Here is a 23,796-nt window from a genome sequence, read left to right as displayed (position 1 = left end):
TGATATGTAGATAGAAAGCATTAAAGAAAGAAAAGCAAAATGGATTTCTCATACCTTCTGCCATAGTGCATGTTCTCATAGATAATCCATGACTTCAAGTTCATCGAACAAGTAACTTTGGTTCCTCAACACCCTTGCTTTATTATCTTTAATTTCTAGAACCTGGTTGATCAAAATTGAGAGTTAGTGGAAATTAAAGCCCCAAAATTCACTATTTTGAAATTATAACTAAACAAGGAACAACAAAACTAACGGACACCTCAAGATATTGGAATCACTGTATGCAATAACATGTAGAATATCAAACAAATGAAACAACATATCACATTAATATCTTGCCTCTGACAGGAGGTAAATTTTGCCTTTTTGCTCACAGATTTTGGGTTTCAAGATCAATTGGAAATTCCTCATCACTTCCAATCACCTATGGCAGATCTTGATAGTTCAAAAACTACATTCCAGAAGGATAAGGATCCAACTCAGGTTGGTGATCACATACAATCATAGTCGAGGACTCAAGGTTTTAATTTTCGGCTGAGGTCGAACCAAAACTGACCCCCTGTTTCAGGTTTCAGTTAATTTCAACCATAAACAGTTCTAGTCCAGCTTTCGTGGTTTTCATAAACTGCAGCATGGAGGATTTGCACATGGGCCTATCACAATAAAGTTATATACTGGGAAATGATAACAACCGGGCTCCAAATAGAGTACAGCAGGGTCAATGTTGTTGGGATTTTTAATGTAACTCAGAGTTCTAACTAAAGGTCATGTGCATCTTTGGTGAGTTAGAACATTCAATTTTTCCAGAAAGATACATCACAGACATCACTAGCCATAAGAAGAACAATATCCAATTTAACTACCCAGAAGATGGATATACCATGCAAGAACTGAATGGCATGCTTGAGTGACTTTTATCTTTACCAAGCAGAAACTTTACCTCTGGTCTTGAATTAAGGACTCCACTTGACATGCCAACATCAATACACCATATTCTCTGATTATATCTACTGCAGAACATGAAGGAGGAACATTTTGAGCAAAAAAGCAACTGTATAATCAAGTTTCATGGAAAGAAATATTGCAGGTCTTGCTTCCAGGTTGGCTCATTTAAATAAACCATATTTCCACAAGAATAATTTATACCAATTAACACCGTTAAACTGTGGAGTATGACCGACCACCATCCCCTTAGCTCCTACAGCTTGTAATGCCTCTTCCACAATGGAGGAAATCTAGAAAGAACATAAACTATTTCAGAAAATACCATCCAGAACTTATACATCGTGGATTCGATAAGTATTTCAGGTCACTTTGCTTCTATACTATGAGATTACTTGCCTGCCAAGATTGGTATTTTCTGTCTGCAGAATCTCTTGAATATAAGCGATTCCAAACAACACTATCATAACCTCTGGTAGCTATAAAAGGAATTTCAGGACTATAATCATCATCTTCACTGAACCCTTGCATCCAATGAGATACTTCTTTGTTCATCCTCTCTATACCATATGCAACTGCATGTATAAAACCACAAAATATAAGTGATAAGTAGAAATATTGAGTATTTCTTCTAAATCCAGTGGATGTCAAGATGTCCTTCAAACAATGATAACAAAAGCATAAAATTCTAGTGTTTAAATTCTACGTAAAATATAAAGGAGAGAAATGAGATATAGATTACCATATCATTACTCAATAGAACAATTGTTTTAGGCAGTAGGGTTAACAATATCTAACTAGTTTATTCATATGTTGGCTAAGTCTCCGACCCTGAAAGATCCTTTTCAGTTAAGGATGTTGGTTGATTAACATCAAGCAGCTGCAATTAATGCTGATTACATGAAGTGGCTCCTTGATTGAAGTGATACATAATTTTAAGGGTCGCCACACTATCATAACAGACTTGGTAATTCAAGGTTCTAAAAACAGTAAGCAACATATGGGTACCACATAAATACCTGGAGAGAAGATCATAGTTGGCTATCAAACTTAGCCACTAAGAATCACTGCTTTCTCATCGGAGTAATATGATGACTATCATAATAATATTTTTCCTAATCAATATTGAATATATCGTAGGGGATGAATACTATTCATTTTCTCCTCCAATGGAGAGATGAAGCTGGTCTGTTGTATAGATTGCTAGTGAAGTTTATGACACACCTCAATTCTAACTGAAAGTAGATAAAATCTAATAAAAAATTTATAAATAAAAGAAAATTTTTGATCATGCTAAGAGGATCAAACCTCCTAACCACTTTAAGGGTAATTAACATCCTTAACTAGTTATGTCTACTTTATTCTTTTCAAGACTTTGTTATAATACTCCAATTTGACTAGCCACATGCATATTTCAACAAGAAAACTAAGGATATGACATCCTTAGCCGTATGGGGAACCTTATCAGCTTTATCACTAGTATAACATACCAGCTCTGAAAACAGTAATCTGGAATATTTAAGGAAAAAATCTATAGAATTACATTTTTAAACATCTATAACCCTGTCTCCTTAAGACAACCATTGTCCAAAGGCTGTTTAATTCTCTGTGGGTCTTATAAAAACAGATATCCACAGGACCTGGTTATGTGTGAAACAGATTTTACGAAAAAAAAAGGGAGGTAGTTGTTTTTCATAAAAATCAATTATCAGGTTTAATGACATGTCAATTTTCCAAACAAGTTTAGATAGTTAAGATTTTCATGATAAAAGCATCCAATATACACCTCAAGAACCAGGAAGAACTACCTATCACAATTACAGCAGGATCCCTTATTTAGTCCCTTTTTTTCTGAGGTGAATGGGCCATCCAGTTATTAAAGGAAGTTAACTTAATTAAGTTTTTGACCCATATCCATAGGCATCAAGCAATTGATAGAAGAGATTGCTTCTTTTCCACTAGAACAACATCTCACATCTGTCACCACACCCACCTACATCTTTTTGGTAGTCAATGCATCCGTCACCACCCACCCATATCCTTACTACCCATCAAATTATATATCAAGTTGTTTGAGAATATGTTATATTTACACCAAAACTGGAGAGCACTTTTTTCTCTCTCTTCATACGTGTCTACGTGGAAAATTATCGTCAATTGATATAGTGCCTGGTATGAAACCAATATTGGCTCCTCGAGATCTTTACTGATCACTTATTTGAGTGCTTTGTAACCAGTCTCTTCTTTTTTATTCCAAAAACCTCTCCCATAATTTGCATTGCTCATAAGTTTAATACTTCATTTTTCAATGCTTAGGATAAGTCCCAACAAAAATACTAAAAAATAAAATAAAGTTGGTAAAATGAAATAGATAACTGATTTGTAACAGGTCTAACTACAAAATGAATTGATATGCAACTCATGTAGGTTGTAAAATCTGATAATGCTTAAAACTTCAAGCCCAGCTTACACCATCAAAGACAAATTTACACTGAAAAATAAAGTTCAGTTTCATAAAAATCCTTTCAGCAAGAAGCATGGAACCCCATGTCCAACTATGTATATGCATGGTTTGAGGTCTCATCCAGAACTCCCAATTTCAACCACAACCAATCTGAAACTAGGCTTAGCTTTAAAGTTTTGAACAAGTCGAACTTATGGCCCAAACTTTAACGTACATATAGGTGTCTTGTTCCAATTTATAGTGTATCTTCATTTCCATAAATGCCACAGCATTTTCTTCAGACTAGACACAGCCTTTGCAAGTTTTGAGAAGATTTAGAAGCACCGAAATGCAAGACTCCAAAGAGATTATGAGGGAAGGGTTTTTTTTTTGGCATAGGTCTGGTTATCTTAAAGATCAGATTTTGTAGGCATCACTATTATCATGTCTTAAATTGTAAAGTATATAATACACTATAAACATGATATTTCGAACATTTTATTTTCAAAAAACAATTTTTCAATTGCTAACTGCAAAATTACCAAAACGATACATTTAATAATCCAAAACAATATAGTGCAAAATCTAATAATCCAATTTATTTTTCATGATGAAAATATTTCTTTATTGTTTTACTTTTCTTAATTTGATCTAATAGATTTTTTGAATTTCTTCATAATTTTCAATAAAGCAGCCAAAACCTATACTTATCTGTTCCTATCGAAGTCGCTACCAAAACCAAGCTTTTGTACATTGTTAGATGTAACTCATTATAAATGTATGAAGGTCTATATTATTGAAAATTTCTTTAAAATGCTTGCTGCTTTAAAAATGACGAGCATAAGTCAGTTTTGAACAAGAAGAGCTTTTCTTAATAAACATTAGATATTCATTATATACAACTTTACCATGATGAGGAAGAAGGCCACCATGACAAAAAATCCAATCATCAACCTTAAGGACAACTGCATGTTGAGCTAGTTCACAAGCCAAAGGACCCCCTGGTCTTAAAAGTGTTGATCTAGCGATAATCCCCTTCTGCCTCTGTTGTAATATTTTCAGAAATCTGTCAGCATAATGAGGAAAACTTTTAGAAAGAAAACTAATGTTCAACATGCCCTTTTACACGATGTGTCAAAGTCAAGCCATTAGGATATTTAGTGCACATAGCATCTACAGACATAGGCATACACATGACCTATTATATAAGCCACATTTACTTATAGAGTCATTAATGAGTTTACCAATATAGAGGCCCAACTGTTATATCAAAATATTAACTGAGGAAATTGTGAGAACATTGATCTGATAGACTCTATATATGGAGGTTTGCTAGTATAAAAGAAATTTGCAAGAAGGAAATGCAATGCTAAGGTTTGAATCAAGAAAAAAGAGTAAAGACAAATGTTGTAATTTTGCACGCACATTATACAGGTACAAATAAGATGATTATGCCACAAAGGAGCACTTTAATAAAAATACAAGATATTATCTACTACTTCAACCTATGGATAGAAACCTTTATTTTCTCTACATTTTCATGAGCACAACAGAAAATTTATGAGAAGTTAAGCTGTATGTTAATCAGATTCTGTTGCCTAGTAGGCAGCCCAAGAGGGGGGGGGGGGGGGGGGGGGGGGGGGTGAATTGGGGCTTAATTAAAAATATGGAAATTCAATTTGTGCTTAATCTAAAGTGATAGTTAACGATATGAGGACAATGAGACAATAGAAAAGCAAAGCACAAAGACACAGGATTTATAGTGGTTCGGAGCTACCCTTGCTCCTACGTCCACTCCCCAAGTTCTACTTGAGATTTTCACTATAATCCTAGAATTACAGCACGGTTGTTTTACAAGCTCACAACCTACCTTGTTGTTTTCACGAGATCACAACGAAATCGGTCGATTTTCACAGGCTCACCAATTAGAACCAATCCGACTGTTTTCACGGGCTCACAATCCAACCCAGTTGGTTTTCCCCAGATTACCAACTACAACCTAAACCCTTCTGATTCAATCCCTTGATTTGAATCAAGCACCCAAATATGAGAATAAATGTATAAGTACAAGCTTCTAAGAAAGCAGATAAAATAGTTTAAATGAATAAGGGAAAAGAAGCTTCTCAGATGATTTTAGCCAATCGAGACGCTGCTTCTTTTCTTCTGGATCGTTTTCCAGATCAAACAGCAATGAAGGATCTTTCTATTATGGCTCAGGTGTGGAGAAAGAATGGATTCTCAACAAAGACTTGCTTTTTTCCGATTTTTCTTTGAATATCCTTTGAGCCCTTGTTTCAAACTGATTTGCTTTCCCTCTTGTTTGGATTTTTCGTTCTTATTTTTGTTTCACTCTGAATGGGTCTTTTTATAGCTTAGTTTTGAAAAAACTAGCCGTTTTGTCGCGCCTGTCATTTCTGACAAAAGGATCCGTTGAAGCTGGAGACGTCTCGCCCATCCAGGAGTCGACTCGACTAAAGTGGGAGACGTCTCGTATGAGTCTGGAGTCGGCTCTTGCTGGGAATCCTTCTGTCAGGTTATCGATCAACTTTTCGTTGGAGTCGGCTCGCGTGGTTCGGGAGTCGTCTCGCATCTTCGTCCGCCGAAAACAAGTTTTCTGTCTTTGTCTGAGAGAAACGTCCCGTACTAGTGAAGAGGCGACTCGTGCTTCGTCCGCGGGATAGGAGATGACTCACGCTTGACTCGAGTCGACTCGCGCTTTGCGACCAGAAATACCTCTTTCTGTCTTTTTGAGAGAGTCGACTCACGCTTGGTGGAGACGGCTCGAAGGTGTGCCAATATTCTATGCTTGTGCCGAAGTCGACTCGAACTTCCTGGAGTCGACTCGAACTCTGAAAAATGCTTGAGTGGTTCCAAAGCTTGACTCTAAGATCCATGAACCATTTCTAAGTTATTCTTTTGAAGTTGTAGCATCGTTATCCTGAAGATACTTGTTTAAAACTGTTAGTCCAACAAAGAATACACCCTCAATGTTTTGGCACATCAAAACCAAGTTAGGGATTAATCAATTACTCAGCAGATTCTTTGGCTTGTACTAAAGTACCCACAGCCAGCACGTAGACATAGAAACCTATATGACACATGGGTATCGGTACACAAGGGGAAATTATGAGAATCAAAGGATAAGACAGACATGCACCCCTACCCTACACTCTTATGGTCATATTCAAGTCCATGAAACATTTTATCTGACTCTAAACCAACCAGTTGCCTGCAATACGTGTCAATGTTGAGAGAGGAACTCTGAATCCTAAACCAAAAGAGTCTACTAATGTGTGCTATAGTTTTACCAAGTCAAACAGACCTCCATGGCTCTCATATCCAACACATTAAATTTGCAACTTCTGTCAACATAGCTGCCACATCGAGAGAGAGGAGTTCCGCTACCTTTTCATATTATGAAAACCACATGATAGTAGAGGTACTAATTGGATATCAGGTTACTTGTTTTGGCATACTACTTGAAATCAGGGCCACTAGGAAAAAAACACGTTGCAGGTAGACTTTGTGGAGGCACATCTGATATTTCATATTATTAAGTAAAACATAGTCAATAAATAGATATTACATATAGTAACATTTTGACAACAACAAAAAAAATGCCAAGAATTTTCTCTACTTTCTAAGGGGAAAAAAGAAAAAGAGAATGATGTCATGGAACTTCAAAATTCCTAAAACACTTTCAAAAAATAATAATAATAATAAATGCCAGATATGGATCACAAATTAAATGCTCAGGAAATGAATACCCATTCAAGACAACAGTTCATGTAATTCAGCATGACCAGACATACATACAGGTGCAAATAGCCAATAACAATATAAACAACAAAGTACATATGCAGTTTCATGTGCACATGCAATGGAAATGTATATATGCCCTATACATATGATCTTATCTTCTTTGACAAAAGGTCTCATGGTAAACTTTAAAATTTTTAAAGGAATTCATTAAAATGGTAATCATATAAAGATAAAGTTAAAAAAATAGCAAATAACAAAATTCATAAAACAATTTACAGAGCGACGTTTCAATGGAGATACCATGACTTGTGTGAAGTGATGGTAAAAGAGCTTTGAACTTCTAGATTAAGGAAATAAAAGGGCAGTATAGAAAAACATTCTAGGTCCATACCTTCATAAGATTCCAAGGGTTCCAATAATTTTGGGACATTCTGCGATTCTCTTTCCACCTTTCACAAACATTGATCCACCCAACAAAAGCATCTTTCCAGTTGCCTTCGTGTTCATTCAAGTATTCTAGGAAGTCTATGCACTCATCAAATGCCCCATGGTCAACATATCTAAAATCGCCCTCAACATTCATGGTTTCATGATTTCCATTCACCTACCACAAATTAGACAATGCTTCATGTCCAAAATACATTAGATGTTGTACTAGATAAAAACATGCCTTTGACTACATCAGATATTTGAAAAATACTGAGGGCTTGTTTGGATATTTCCATAGGATTGGGCTGAAAATTCCGTAGGAATCAAGCTTGTTGGACCATCTAGCTTGCATTTTCTAAGAGCCTATTTAAACCCAACCCAGATCCTAGCTTTTGAGCTGCAAGAAAAAAAAAGGACTCATGGAGATTGTTTATTTCTTCCCACAAGATTTAGGTTGGGTGGTGTTTGGTTGATACATGGTCATGCTTAAATGGACGACCCAATCCACAAATCCTATATGATTTTCAACCCAATCCTATAGGAATATTACAACAGGCCCTAAGTGTTTTTGTGATGCCACATGGTAGAGACAAATAAACACAATATATTAAAAGGGAGAAGTGAAGTTAAAGTTCTGTTTCTTATAATGAAAATTTAAAGGAACATATATTTAGGTTATTGGAATCAGAGATGACCCATTTAAGACACACCTAAACCTTCAGGCTTTTGCATCCAGCTTACTATTTTATTCCAGCCAGAAAATGAGAGATCACAATTAAGCAGCTGCCAAGCAAAACTAAAACATCCATATCCATACTTGATACTTTGGCATATGAAAATGTGCTCAAAATAACGAACCAGGGTAGACAAGCATGATGCTCTAAAGTCTTAAAATTTCAAATTCAACTAAAATATGGATGTTGAGGCAGATACAGACATTTTGCTTTCCCAACATAATGAAAATTAATACAAGTGAAGTACAATTCTCCAAAGATAGGCAAGAGATTGCTAAAATAATCTTCTCCAATAGGTATAACACTTTTTGAAGGTATCAGGTCTAGGAAATATCACCTCCATTGCTCTCATGTTTTGCTCTTCCATTCTTTCTCCCTTCCTTATTTTCTCCCTTCATAGGCACAATGTTCATGAACTTCCTTTCTACACAATTAGGAAAAGTAATTTGCAGTATCTTTGCACTTGATACACTTGTTTTGTTGCCCATGTTTTCCTACTTTCTTTGTCCTGACATAATCATGCTAGATGATCATGCACTTACTATCCGTGTTCTCTATGTCTTTAGTGAAATAGCAAGTCAATAACTAAACATTTCACTTTGTACATGTATGTGTATTTTCCTTTGCAAACAAAAACATAGGAACATATGGAAAATCCCAACTGTTTCACTGACTGGTTGTTTTTGTTAACCCATGTTGCAAAATCAACTATATAACAAGAGAAAAAGTTAAAGTTAATCATCATATTTTATATAGCAAAAGCACACTAACCATGGATGAATCTCACATATTGTCATGCTTGAGCATATAAAAAGCCTCACAAAGAAAATAGATACACTAGCCACTATATGAATAATAGTCAAATAATTTGAGAAGTGACAAAAATAAATAAAAAATGGCTACATAACAATTGCATATCATGTAATAAGGTACATTGGAAAATCCTTCAAAGTACGATATCTAAGAAAAATCATGAAATCTTGATTTCAAAGCAGACCAGACCTGAAAGACTGCACCACCATCAGATTTTGCCTGAATATTTAGTGATCGTAGTAAAGATAGGATAGCTATTTCGTCTTCACCTCGATCAAGGATATCTCCAAGTTGAACCAATATCTACGAGAAAAAAGGCATGCATTGCTTTCTTCAAGATTGAATTTACTGAGAGAAATTCTTCCCAGGAAAATCCCAAAGAAAAAAATTAACTTTAAGTTCAAAATTGCATGTGGCTTGAGCATACTTTGATGCATGAGAAACATAAACAAAGGAAAATGATATTGATGAATTGTGAAAATGATAACCAAAAAGGAGACAAAAATTTGAAAATAAAAGAGGACAAATAATTTGATATTAGAGACAATAATTGATCTTTTTTCTTAGAAATATATTCCAGTCGCTAATAATAAAATATTTCATAATATGTAAGAACCAAACTTAATTTTTTAACTTCATCGCTTGGAGATCTTAATCCATATTCAGTCTAAAGATTTTTCTGAGATCCTAATGTAAGACTGAAAATTGTTTCTCATAAGAAAAACAAACTTTAGTGGCCAGAACCTAAGCCTTTCTCTCTCTAACTCATCCTTTCTCCTTGCTTAGCTTCTTAATCCATTAGTTTGTTCCACCACAAAACATGGTTCCCCTCTTTTGTGTGAGCTCCAGCAGAACTGACGCCCTCTCGCCTCCTACCAATTAGATACAAAGAAATAATTCTCTTCCATGAATGTAGAAATGTATTTTCTCTTTCTTTTCTATTTTGATTTGGATTAAAAAACTAAATCCAAAGCTTTGTGTACTAGATTAGGCTTTTGCTATGGTACTCCAAAGGGCATTTTTGTCCTTCTACCACTGCCCTATCCCTAGCCGTCTGATTCAACGTGGACTATTTGGATTTGTCCATTGGCAACCGATTGTAGCCGGTTATGTGCATGGCTGGCATAGTAATATTTCAAACTTCACAATAATTTTACTATTGAAACAAGTGGTACGTCTGGTAATTATTTCGAACTTCAAGGGCTTTTTTCCAACATCTCTCCTCCTCAACCCTGATGCCTGCCTTTGTACCAGAGAGAGAGAGTAGTGGCAATGCCACAGCAACAGCGAGCTCGATGATGAAGGAAGGGCAAGGACCCTAACGGAGGAGGGGGTGTTAGTGGGTCGTCTTCAGGTTGCGGGCCAGCTGCCATCAAGAGAGGAGAAAGAGGAGGGGGGGAGTTGGGTCGTCACTGAGGACAGGGGAGGGGGGCTCGGTCATCGCCAAGGGAAGAGGAGGAGAGGGGGCTCGATCGTGGCCAAGGAGGAAGAGAAATGGGGATGGGCTGGGTCATCGTTGAGGGGTTGGGTCGTCGCTGAGGGCAAGGAAGAGGCCAAGGAGGGGGGCATTAGGTCATCGATTGGCTGGGTGTTGGAGGACATAACGTTAGCCACCTCAACCACAAGGGCGTGGATGCTGTAGGCATGGTGGCCGCCAACAATCTCAATGCAGGCAATGTAGTCGGCAGGCTCATCAGGGTTGGCAGCAGTGGTGGCAGAGAGACAAGGAGTGGAGATGCTATGAGGGAAGTTAGGGATGGCTTGAGGAGGAGGGCGGAGGAGGGGAGATTAGGGTCAAGGAGGGCCGCATCAGGGTGGGGGAAGGAGCAAAGGCGGCACTAGCAATTCCAGATGGGGGGCTTGAAATCATGGCAGTGACGATGGCTGTTGGAGATGGTCTGAGGTGGTGGGAGGAGTTGGTAGGCATATATGAGTTACCTTAGGGGTTGGGACTATGAGCGTACACCGCAAACGAGGAAAAGGCTGGGTCATCGCCGCCACAGAAGGGGGCTAGGTCAAGAGGGTGAGGTCTGTGGTGGGTGGGAGACCATGGCTTGGTCGTTGCTGTCATAAACAAGAAAGAGGCTGAGGAGGAGGAGGAGAGGTGGGGGACGGCGACAAGTTGGTGCAAGCGGCCCACACTATTCAGAAAAATAATAACTAATAAGGGAGGTTGTCGAACTATAGTTAACCTACTGCTTGTCAAGAACAAAATTTCCTACGTACCCTCATGAAATGAATGGTCAAGATATCTCTTACTTTTTAATAAAATAATATTAAAGAGTACCATAGCAAAACTCTTACTACTATCATTACTATCTTACCTTCTATTTCCAATTTTCTTTTAGGGCCTGTTTGGTTGTAAGGAAAATACTGTCCACTGACCTTCTTTTTCTTGGAAAATCTAGTTCTACAACAGTTTGTTTCAACATAAAATTGACAAATTTGGAAAGCTTATTTCTAAGACTTTGGATAAATTGGATTTCTCTATGGAAAAGAAATTTTTTTCCAAAAACAGAATTAAGCTTTCCAAATTTGTCAATTTTCTATTGAAACAAATTGATGGAGAACTATATTTTCCAAGAAAAAGTTCAGCGGACAGTGTTCCTTGCAGCCAAACAACCCCTTAAAATATTCACATCCGAAATCTTTTGCCTCTCTATCTAATGTCACCAAACTCTATATTTTAGCTTTCTCTTGTATTCTTCCTGTTGTTTTATCGCTTTTTTGCCTTGTTCAAAATGTTTAGCCACCAACCTGCAGCTCTCCATACTAAATTCTCTCATACATCCTTGATCCTACTACTGACCCACCCTAACTTTTATTACCCAATAATAATCACTGGAATTTATGGTTGATGTATCTGCTGCAATGCTAGAAATATCAAACTGATTCTAGACACGACATTTTTGGGACATTTTGTCTAGTGTGATATACTTGATAATTTGAATAGAACAAGACTCCGAATTTCTGTAACCATATTCTCTCAAGTTGGCACCATAAGATTTAAGTAGCCGCATCCGCCTTGTAACAGAACATAGACATTTGCATCCTTTAGAAAATATAATGTCGTAATGGTAGTTCTGTGGTCATAAAAACCTTAAAAATGAATATGCCATGATCTTCAAGACTTGTTTAGCCTTTTACACACTCTAAAAGTTCAAAAATAAATGGTTTCACGTGCATATTTTAAATATGAAAAAAACTATATCAGAATCACATGAAAGTAAGGCCACATACTGTCTCTCCACCAATCCACAAATCTTGACCATCTGGGCTCAAAACACCAGCCAATTCAAGCGCACATCTTGTTTGAGCAAGGTCCCCATGTAGATCACCAACTGAAATTCAGAAGAACAATCTTCATAGAAATGTCAAATAAAACAAAATGAACATGAATAAGAATTGTACATACTAGAAAAAAATGAAATACAAGAAGCTAAGTACCAAAGGAAAACGAGCAATGTCAATGAACGTGGCATGTAATTTCTTTTTCAAAGAATAGCATGCACGTGAAACCAAAGAATAGCATGCAGCCCTGCCTCCAACATATATATGTAAAGAAATTCAAGAATAACAAAAACACATACATCATTTTTGATAGGAATAAGGTGCTTGAAAAGCTCATTATGCTGAATAGTGCAAATAAAAATAGTGTATAGATCTTACAGAAACTGTAACCAACAATAAAAATCATATATATTTTTTGTTTTCTTTTTGCATTATGTCAGTGTGTATGACACACATCTCCAACCCTTACATGGCTAGAAACATCAGCTCTCACAGAGAAATAACATAACTTGTTACCATCTTTTTGTTGTGTACAAAAACATTTTCGTTCTATCATTTCCGAAAAGTCAATAAACTAGGTGGATATGCAAAAGATATTTTGTTGTTCCCAATTACTTGGACATGTATTTAAAAATATATATATATATTGTGATATTTCATTTCGTACTGCATTTTCAACTATATATTGCAATGGGAAGAAGTTCCATCCTTTATAATCGAAAAGAAAAGTCTAAGTAGTTTTTCAAACCAGAGATGAGTCTTTTCATTTTTTCTCTTGTTTAACTCTTCCCAATTCTCATTTTTCTCTTCTTTAACTCTTCCCAAGTCCCAATTATCTTGATACCTGTCAAGATAAGAATCTTCGTTTAAAGTGAAAGTAAAATTTCCCTTTTAGGAGTTGCTATGCCGTAAATAGGAGACGCATATTCTGTATATTGGACCAAGAGTAATGGCAAAATTTATATCATTTTCAAAATTGCTGCATAAGGTTATAGTTATTTAAAGTAATGTACATCCTTCCCATAAAAAAAGAACAAAATTAACCAACCTAAATGAAGACAAATTCTTGAGCTAAATGCATTCACACTTGCAGCCACCAAGCCATCTAGACAACCCTCAAATTTAACCCACCAAAACTGATCAAGTAAATTTAGCTATTAAACCAAGAGGTAGATCAGAAGGAAATATTTGGATTTGCCAAATATCAAGCACTTGAATTAAACACTAAACCAAATTATAGCAATGAAAAATCAAAGTAAAATATATTAAGAAATGGCATCTGCTAATGTGTAACAGCTCAACCAAATAAACCACAGAAATAACTAACAATTTTGAAAATGCACATGAATGAAAGAAAGGAACAGTCAAGTTACCAGCAACAATTCGGCGACCAGGGGCAGAGACAAATGTTGGAGGATTGCCAGTGACCACAATCGGTTTAAGGACTCCATTGACATGAGAACAATCAGCTGCCTTCTGGTGTTTAGAAGGAGGTACAGGCAAGGAGTTGAGAGAAAAGGCAGCCATTTTTGTTGCTGACCCTTCCCTACAGCCTCTCACAAAGCTCCGTCTTCTATATACTGGTGCTGTTATACTTTGCGCGGCAATCTCAGCCAAACGTTTGGGATGAGTTGAGGTCCCATCACCGTGTGTGAGCTTACCTCCGTCGCTTGACGTCATCCGAGTCAATTACGGAGCACGAGACTCACCTTGTTTCATTTTTGAGAAAGCCATCCTTTTTTTCTTCTTTTTCTCCATTTTTCTTCTTGAACCCGGATAAACAAAGGCAACATTGGACGCTGCAATTATGCTCATTAATAATTAACATCGGCTTAGAATTAATTAGATAACAACCATTAACAACCTTTCAGTATTTATCACGAAGATCGAAGTAATGCAATAAAAAGCCATAAATTCAAGAAAAAGGCATATATTCACCTCTATCAGCAATCCGAAAACTCTGCTCTCATAAGAAAAAGGGGGAAACAATGAAGCAATCGACAGAAAAATCGTTCTCTTTTGGACTTCTCACGGAAAAAACTAAAGAAAAATTCACTTAAAATGAAGAACATTCAAGAAAAAACTATCTTTTCACCTCTTTCTGCAAAATAAGAACAGACTAAGCGAGTGGAGGGAAAAAAGATTCATTCTTCTTCTAGGAGCCGAAAAGATCCATTCTTTATAAGATTTATCACAGGAAACCTATAGAAAATAATTAAGGGGAAAAAAGTACTTCAAAAAAAAGTAAAGAAAAAAAAACAATCGATACGCTTCTGTCGCCTGTCGGCAATCTCCCCTCCCATAAGAAGAGATGAAGAAACAATTAATTAAAGAAAAAATCCATCAACAATTGACTACGGAAACATCAAGAAACAAATTAGTTTAAAAAAGAAAAAGAAAAGAAAATGAAGGGAATTCAAGAAAACGCTATCGATTCACCTCCTTCGGCAATCTCCCCTCTCGCAACAACAGGCGGAGCGAATCAAGCTCTCCCTCACCGGAAACGGACCTCGTGGCGCCGCCTGGAGATCGGAACGATGCCGCCATCTCCTCCACTGTCAAGAAGCCTCGTTGATGCCGCAAGAACTTGCGAGAAGACGAGATTGCTTCAATGGCATCGGAATAACAGGACAAGAGAATGTGAAGCTTTTCTCCTTTGAAGAGGGAACCTAGGGTTTACCCCGGCCCTTCCAGCGGACGGTCGGAGCGAATTTCGGCAATCGGAGGCCCTCGGAACTCCGGGAACAGGGCTTGCCTGTAGATATAGTACTACGGCCAGTTTCGCTGCACTTGTACGGTAATCTTGAAGCGGCATACAAAAGATCATATGGTCCAGCTTTGTCAGCGCGTTTTTAAGATGCCAACAGCCGAGCGTTCCTCATCAAGATTCGTGCACTTACTTCCAGCACATGGATTGCGCTTTTTTTCCAATAATTATATATATATATATATATGTGTGTGTGTGTGAGAGAGAGAGAGAGAGAGAGAGAGAGAGAGAGAGAGAGATTTAAAAGAAAAAAAGCTTCGTGCACTTTTCCCCTCAAAAAAAAACCACAAACAAGCAAACGGTTTGATTTTGAACATTGAAATAAGAAAGAAATGATTAGTTCCATAGCATCAAAGCACCCAAAGAAGAGAAGTTATCATAAGACATTTGTAACATAAAACTTTTTTGATAAAGATTAGCGTAAATTAATTTCCGACCCTCCCCATAACTACAGTATAACGCTAAATCCCTGTAGACCCAGACCAAGCTTTTCGGTCCAAAATTATCAGTTCTTAATAGAGGTTTGTTTTATGTTTTTTTTTCCCGAAGATGCCCTTTCGTTGCCGTTAAGGTTTAAAATGTGGAATCAGTTGGGAAATCGACCGTAAACAAGGGATATGGTTCGAATTCTTCTTCCCCTATTGGGAGTGAGGCAAAGGAATGTTAGATATTATAGGTGAAGAGATGAAGAAACTGATTGTTTCTTATTTGTGAGTTACCGAAAATTCAGATTTCTCTTTATTTGTCATGGCTTCAAAAAAAACAAGTGGACCTGTTTTCATGGCTATTTGTTCTTATAGTGGCGAAGTTCTTATTATTTCCATCTCCGAAGACACAAATCTCGATCAAATTTACAAAAAAATAGTGAAAAAGTGAAGACATCTTTCTGATACAATGGTAGAGGTTACATATTTTATTCCAAACAAGTTTAGAGAATCAATTGGAAAGCTAAATTGAGATGGTTTGACACATCTATGTCACCTTGCACAAAATTCTGAAGTCTATTTCATTGCCAATAGAGCTTCTATGAGCTAAGAGAAGGTATTTTGGACTGTTGAGTTCCACCAGATTTGAATCCAGGAGATAGGCAGTAGGTTACCTTTTGTCGAGTTGCAATTGGCAGTAGGCTACCTTCCTCCTCCTGCCTAAAAAATGATAAATGAGATGATTTGTTTATAAGTTCATCAGTTAAAACATCAAGATTCATTATGAAAACTAACTAATCGATGAGTGGGATTAAATAAAGCTTTTGTTTTTTATGCCTGAGGAATAAAAGTACCAAACTTATTTAACCAATGTTCGTGATTTTTGTCAATTATTTGTTGTAGTGCATTAATATTGTATGCATTTAATGCAATGGAATTAAAGTATTCATGATTCCCGAGAAGAACCCGTCCGGGAATTATAAATGAAGGGAATTAATTAGACATCAAGGAAGTTTCATTACTTGCATAGAAAACTAACAAACGATGAGTGGGATTAAATAAAGCTTTTGTTTTTCATGTCTGAGGAATAAAAATATCAAACTTATTTAACCAATGCTCATGATTTTGTCAATTATTTGTTGTAGTACTTAATGCTGTACCTATTTAATGCTATAAAATTAAAATATTCATGATTCCAGAGAAGAACGCGTCCATGAATTATAAATGAAGGGAATTAATTAGACATAAAGGAACTTTCATTACTTGCATAGATATTCCACCTACCCAACATGGAATGGTGTAGGAAAAATCATAAGCGGTAGAATATTTTATAGGACAAAATTCTTATTTTATTATAATTTTTTAGTATTTATTTTTTAAAAAAATTAAAAGTTAAATAAAAATAAGACTCTTGTTACTAACGAAATCCATCAATATCATAATTTAAAAAAAACGAGATGATTAATTGTTGGGTATGCATCATCTCGCTTGTAGTGTTAGTCGTGTAGTATGTACTAATAAAAAGCATGTTCTAAAACTTTGTATCAATTTATCTGAAGGCATATATTGGATCACTACAAAATGTGTACCACATAAGCTTATAATATATATCAGAAAGTCAACGAATGTATATCACCAGTCATGTTGTGTGTAGTGGTGAATATGATATTTTAGAAATTATGCATTAATTTGTTTGAAAGTGTGCATTGGGTTGTTAGATGACTAATTTGCTAAGTATATATCATCTGACCATATATTGTATATTGGTGAATACTGTCGTTCTAAAAATTATGTATCGATTTACTTAGATGTAAGTATTGGCTTACTAAATAATACTACAGAAAAAAGAGGTTTTTCCGACTATGATCTGCCGACGCTAAAAAGAAGCGTTGGCAATTTAGTCACCATGCCAAAATTTGTCGATACTTTTTACTAGTGTCGGTATATTACAATGCTTAAAAGCATTAGAAGTGGAATAAATCGAGAATTAAACTAAGACAATGCTTATAAATGTCGTTGGAAGTCAATATTAAGACAACTCTTATAAATGTTGTCAGAAGCCAATATTGAACCCAACCCAGCACCCCTAGCATTCTGATTTCAACCCTCTTTTCTCTCTGATGCCCGAATCGATTGACCAACCCGCCGAGCTCCACCTCTACTCGTCCGCGCAGGTATCCTTCTCCTCCTCCTTCTCTCCAGCACCTCCTTCTTCTTTGCCAACATCCTCCTTCTTCTCCCCCTCCTTGCTACCTATACCCACCGCTAATCCGCGGTGTTCTTCGAAGATCTAGCTAACCATCCTCCTCCAGTCGACGGCCTCCTCCGTTGCGGATCTCAGCCGACCTTCCTCTATGCTAGTAAGTTTTTATGTTCAGAATATTCTCCTTTTGAGTTGTTATTTGAACTTTGGAATTTTAGAAAACCTAAAAATTTCTAAAATTTTGTTGCTAATATTTCTTATATTTATTTGTATAGAAAACATATTCTTTTTATTATAATCTTCTTCAAATAAATAATTTTATTCTGAAATTTTGTTGCTATCGGTTTGGCATCTTAACTAAAGATATGAGTTACGACAACACAACAATGGAAATGGTAGCTCCATGCGGCACCAAGTGTATCCTATGGTAGTATAAACATTGAATACTTATAAGCATCAAACAAGTGCAATAGACAAACGAGCTTAAGATTCTGTATTTATGATAGCATAGATCTTAGACATCATGTGCTAAGAAAATATATTTGTCATTAGATGATCCAGACCTGGAAAGTTACATTCGTGACTTCTTAATAAGATTAATAGTAGAATAATCAAGTTTTTTTTTTTATGTAGACCAGGCCACTACCATGTGAGATGCAGGAAGTTGTATTAAGATTAAAGTTGAAGTATACTTAAATATATTTGAAGTATACTTAATAGATCGATGTCTAATTTTGTTTATCTTTTTTAAATAAGTTGCGTTCAATTGGTATTCTAATAGAATAGATAAAAATTGAATAAATAAGTTGAGATTTAGCAAAAAAATATTTGGATGGAGTTCAGAATTTTATTAAATTTATTTTTAAGAAATCTAATATGAATGAAAAGATTTTATGTCCATATTAAAAATGTGTAAATTATTCTTCTCTCACTCTAAAAATTGTTGAAAAATACTAGGTGTGAAATAGTTTTGTAAAGGGTTATACTAAATGAATATTTTATGGAGAGTCCATATTGTCATCTCCATGTAACCAACCCTTCTATTTAGAACACACTTATAGTTTTGGATCCAGTAATATGAAAAAATATTCTGAAGGAAAAAATGATAAAAAGAGCTTACTCAGAGATGCCCTTGGATATGGTATTGAAAATTTAACAGATTTTTTTTGTGTATTTATTTTATTAAAATATTTGAATGGTTGGTTTAGCAAGTATTTAACTATGCTGCTTCAATTATTAGAAGATGCATTTTCAAAAGATGTTACTTTGCCATCATCTTCTTATGAAGCCAAGAAACTAGTAAAAAATTTAGATTTTGGATACAAGAAAATATATAGTTGTTCGAATGATTTTATTTTATATCATGATGAAAATGTGAACCAAGAGTCGTATCGAATATATGGATATTCATGATGGAAAAAATATAAAAAAGAAGAGTATGATTTTTGAATAAACTGGATGATGCACGGACTAAGAAAAAAATGGCCAAAATTTTGCAGTATTTTTCTCTCATACCTAGATTGAAAAGGATGTATGCATCATCAAAGATAACTTCCTCGATGAGATGGCATGACGAAGATCGTACGAAGGATAAAATATCAAAATACACAGCAGATAGTTTAGCATGAAAAGTATTTGATGATAGACATCACGAATTTGCTTTTGATGTTCGTAATGTTAGACTGGTTTTAGCTACTGATGGGTTCAATCCATTTCGAACGATGAGTTCTACGTATAACACTTGACCGATTTTTTTGATTTCATATAATTTATCACCATGGATGTGTATGAAACCATCTTCGAATATATTATATTGTTTACTTTTTTTGGCAGACATATTCCGACATTGGTAGAGCTGCACGAGCATCTCCGGCAATTCCTTACATATTAGACTCGAAGAGATATGCGAGACATAGAAATGAATTTGTAAGTTTCTTTGAAACTCTTGTATCATATATTAATTCCTATAACTTGCCAATATACTTTTTATTGTAGATGAAAGAGTATGGGAGGGAGCCTGGTAAGGTGGAGTTCCACAAGATGACTCACACCCATTGAGATGACATCTTTGTCCGAAAGGAGTCAAGAAATATAGTTGTATGTATTCATCTTTAATTTATGCAACGATTTTTTATTAGTTTTATTTTATTAAACATGAATATGTGACCTTTTTTTTCTAAAATATAGAATAAAGATATATCCCTTATTTTAAAGCGTATCGAGGAGTCATCATCATCCGACAAGACCGATCACATCGAAGCTCAGATGTTCGCCGAGTTGATGGACCCGAAGTGTTATGGTCGAGTGAGGGGTTATGGCATTGGAGTTATCCCCACTCAGTTGTCTGCAGTGAGCAGATATACCTGAAATGCCAGATAAAGTAGTAGCACTGCAGAGGTTTGTAGTCTAAAGAAAGCGATGAAAGAGATAAAGCAGAGCCATCAGACAAAGATTGAGGAGATGAGACAGAGCCATCAAACAAAGATGCAATCTTGAAGGGCTCAGCTTGACCAGATTGCATCTATGTTGCATAGGTTTGTCCTTTCTCAGATAAATAACTACATCTATTTGAATATTTTGCATAATTATCATGTATTTTTGTATGAGCTTAATGATTTTTGTGTTCTTAACTTCTAAAGTTTCTATCTTTTTCTTGTAGGTTCTTGATGGTCGATAGCTCTTAGACTATTTATTTAGGAGTTTTATGTGTATATTTTTTATGTTTTTCGAAGCATATTGTAAATATAAATTGATAATGTAAATGTAATCATATTTAACAATATGAATATTTTGAATGATCTAATTGATTGTGATATATATTATTATATAATTTTTATTGTGTATGTGTTTGGTAAATATAGACAAAGTTTTTTATTTTTTAATTTTTTTAAAAAAATTAACTATTACAATGCTTTAAAGCACCGTTAAAAGATATATTACCGACGCTTATTAGCGTCGTTAATTAGAGATATGGCAATTAGCGATGCGAATAAGCATCCACAATTAGTGACGCTAATAAACGTTGACAATTAGAGACGCTTTCAAAAAGCATCGTCAAGATAATTATTGACGTAGCATAGCCGACGCTTTTGCATCGCTTTAGAAAGCATCGGAAATAAAACTACTGACGCTTATAAATGTCGATATATACATTAAAAAGTGTTAGTAATGCCTAATTTTCTTATAGTGCAACTAATTTGCTTACCATGCATTACTTGGTCACGTAGTATGTACTATAATTTTCTCTCCTTTTTTAATCACAAAACTGACAACTCCGTTAATATAAAGAATCTATGATTTTTGAGTTTATTTTTAATATGTGCACTAAAGAAAACATGGAAAAATAGGAAGTGCACCTCATATTTTTTTCTATGGTCCCCGCCCCATATGATTTTTGTTCGGCAGGTGCATGTGCAAAAGAAATAAAAAATCATTACATAAATCAGACCCCATAAGACTCCCACCAATCCATCCAACTAGAGCAATGCCGCGACAACACAGAATCTTGCACACATGATGGTGTATCTTTTCTACTGCATGCATTATCCTCGAGAGAGATTTTAGGGTCCAAATTGTATCTTTCATGCTTATTTCGAGATATCAATCTTCGATTGAATCCTGCATAAATTTTAAAGCATTTCGAACATGTTCATTTATCCATCTATATAAATCTTGAAGTGGCTATTATACGATATTGGATCCATACAAAGGAATGCTAATTTTTCTTTTAGCATGAAAGACATTAACCCCCGTTCAAGAGTGGGGAGGAATGGAAAGCTACACTCTCATTGTGTTAGTGTTACATGTTTGTGTGAGAACATGTGTTGCCCTCCCATTTCTCTTTGCAGGATCAAACTAGACGGGGGATAACGCCAACAAAGACCACACCACGTGACTCCTGCGTACCTCAAGCCCTAACAATTACCTCTAAATCAGAGTGCGAGTCCCATAGACTTTATTGCAGATTCTCTTCATGGTCCTCCATGCGTGTCTTCTCTTTGGAACAAGTCGCTTTTCCTACCTCCCGTTAGATATTTTAGGTAGTGGAGAGACTGCAAATCATAAGGGATGGGCCCGGGGGTCCGTAATGGCTATTCATCCCACGCCCACATGGAGCATTTATAAGCCTTCTGGTCTATGGAGAGAGAGAAAGAGTAAGAGGTGATATGGATGTGATGGTGACTAGATGACCTCTTATCATAAGCGAAGGTACAACCAATCCACTAGGGTGGACTGGGCCGGCCGGCCCCGGCAATGGCCGGTCCGGCTCACAAAACATCCGGCGTCCGAGTACTCGACGCCGGCGCACTTGCCGAAAGAATCAAGCAAAAAAAAAAAAACATAGTAGAATAAAAATGGCAATATCATCTATTCATAGGACTACTTCAGAGTGCCAAACAACAAACGAGACAATCCAGTTAGCAGTCCTGTTTCAGAAGCTTACATAGCAGAGAATTGGGTAGTTCTATATACACCCCCCCTATTGCTCAGGACACCCCCCAAAAACCAAAAAAAAAAAAAACCCAAACTAACCTTTAGTGTAATTACCATATTGCCCTTGAAATTTTCTCATACACCCCCCCTTCCTCCTCCTCCGTTTCGTTTTGAAAAGAAAAAAAAAAACACCCCTCAAACCCCCCTTAAACCCCTCCTCCCCCGTTCCCCCTTCTCCCTCTCGTCGCCGGCATTCTCCCGATCTCCGACCACCTCGCCGGCTTCTCCCGGAACCACCTCGCCGGCTTCTCCCGAAATTTTTTTTTTCACGGTTCGTGCTCCGTTCGGCACTGGATCGCCGAACAAAAGGCTTCTGTTCGGCTGAACAGTGCCGAACAGAAGCCTTCTGTTCGGCAATCCTCAACCGAACAGATCTGTTCGGCTGCACAGTGCCGAACAGAAGGCTTCTGTCCGACACTGTTCAGCCGAACAGAAGCCTTTTGTTCGGCGATCCAGTGCCGAACGGAGCACGAACCGTGAAAAAAAAAAATTTCGGAAGAAGCAGGCGAGGTGGTTCCGGGAGAAGCCGGCGAGGTGGTCGGAGATCGGGAGAATGCCGGCGACGAGAGGGAGAAGGGGGAACGGGGGGTTTTGGGCGTTGGCGAGGTGTTTTGGAGGGGAAGAGCGGGGTGGGGGGGGGTTTGGGGGGTGTAGAGAGCAATTTAGGTGAGGGGGTGGGGAGGGTGGGGGGTAATTTAGGAATTTTTAATTTTTTAGGGGTGTCCTTAGCAAATGGGGGGGTGTAGAGAGTATTTAATTTTTTTTAATTTTTGGGGGGTGTCCTGAGCAATAGGGGGGGTGTATATAGAACCACCCCAGAGAATTTTCTACTACTTCTCTTTAATACCCCCGACGATTTTCACATTCCTATTTATATCCTTTGGCACGAAGGAGCTAGGGGGTAAGTTTCCGTGTCTTACGATGGTCTCAGCGAGATTTGATGATATCCCGATGGCATTTCCGGAAACATGGGAGTCAGGGCCTTTATCCTCAGTGGTCTGAAGGCCTGAACGGAAACCGGTGGCGAACGAAGTAACACCGAGAGGTGTTCTTGACTTGTCAGGATTGCTGAATGCTAACATTATGGATAAATACTTCAAAGCTTTGCTGTATATTAGAGCTGCTGCATCCCAGGGATTCATAATGCTAAGGATAAAGAGATACTTGATTGCACTTGGGAAGCAAACAAGCAAGTAGCAGGTTGCCTGGCTCTGTCAGTTTTATAAACAAGCTGCTCTGAGCTTGGCTCAACTAAGCTCTAAGTAGGGCTTCAATTAAACCAATCCGAGTTTCTCAACGATATTTGAGCAAGCCTCGTTTCGGACCTGGCTCGTTTAGAAGCTTAGCGTTGAAGCGTGTTTGAGCTTGAGTTGACAGTAAGACAAACGAGTCTAGCTCCCAAACATGTTTGAGCTTGGCTTGTTTCTAGTGGAGCCGAGCTCAAACGAGCTGATAGCAAGCCAAGGCCGAACCGCTCATGCACAGCTCACTTC

General features: G+C 36.8%; 1 protein-coding gene across 4 annotated transcripts in view; it reads right to left on the bottom strand.

Moving 5' to 3' along the window:
* Positions 1 to 15,137, bottom strand: part of LOC103714406 (shewanella-like protein phosphatase 1) — a 28,106-nt gene extending 12,969 nt beyond the window's left edge. For 2 of the 4 annotated variants that reach the window (XR_005511199.1, XM_039124941.1), the window contains exons 1-10: positions 14,854 to 15,132; positions 13,788 to 14,213; positions 12,364 to 12,464; positions 9,313 to 9,426; positions 7,539 to 7,751; positions 4,294 to 4,429; positions 1,342 to 1,517; positions 1,147 to 1,235; positions 941 to 1,010; positions 55 to 162 (exon numbers count right to left, since the gene is read on the bottom strand). Coding sequence is in view for 3 of the 4 variants with exons in the window: in XM_039124941.1 (XP_038980869.1) it covers positions 76 to 162; positions 941 to 1,010; positions 1,147 to 1,235; positions 1,342 to 1,517; positions 4,294 to 4,429; positions 7,539 to 7,751; positions 9,313 to 9,426; positions 12,364 to 12,464; positions 13,788 to 14,094 (1,293 nt within the window). In the remaining variant the exon portion in view is untranslated. Of the gene's footprint in view, positions 1 to 54; positions 163 to 940; positions 1,011 to 1,146; positions 1,236 to 1,341; positions 1,518 to 4,293; positions 4,430 to 7,538; positions 7,752 to 9,312; positions 9,427 to 12,363; positions 12,465 to 13,787; positions 14,214 to 14,853 lie in introns of all 4 variants that reach the window. The other 2 variants (XM_039124940.1, XM_039124942.1) reach the window with 2 other exon arrangements.
* Between the last annotated feature and the right edge of the window lie 8,659 nt (positions 15,138 to 23,796).

Source organism: Phoenix dactylifera, chromosome 3, assembly GCF_009389715.1.
Source record: "Phoenix dactylifera cultivar Barhee BC4 chromosome 3, palm_55x_up_171113_PBpolish2nd_filt_p, whole genome shotgun sequence".
Taxonomy (NCBI): Eukaryota; Viridiplantae; Streptophyta; class Magnoliopsida; order Arecales; family Arecaceae; genus Phoenix; species Phoenix dactylifera.
The sequence above is the reverse complement of the archived record's forward strand: the minus strand, read 5'-3'. Positions and strand labels throughout refer to the sequence as shown.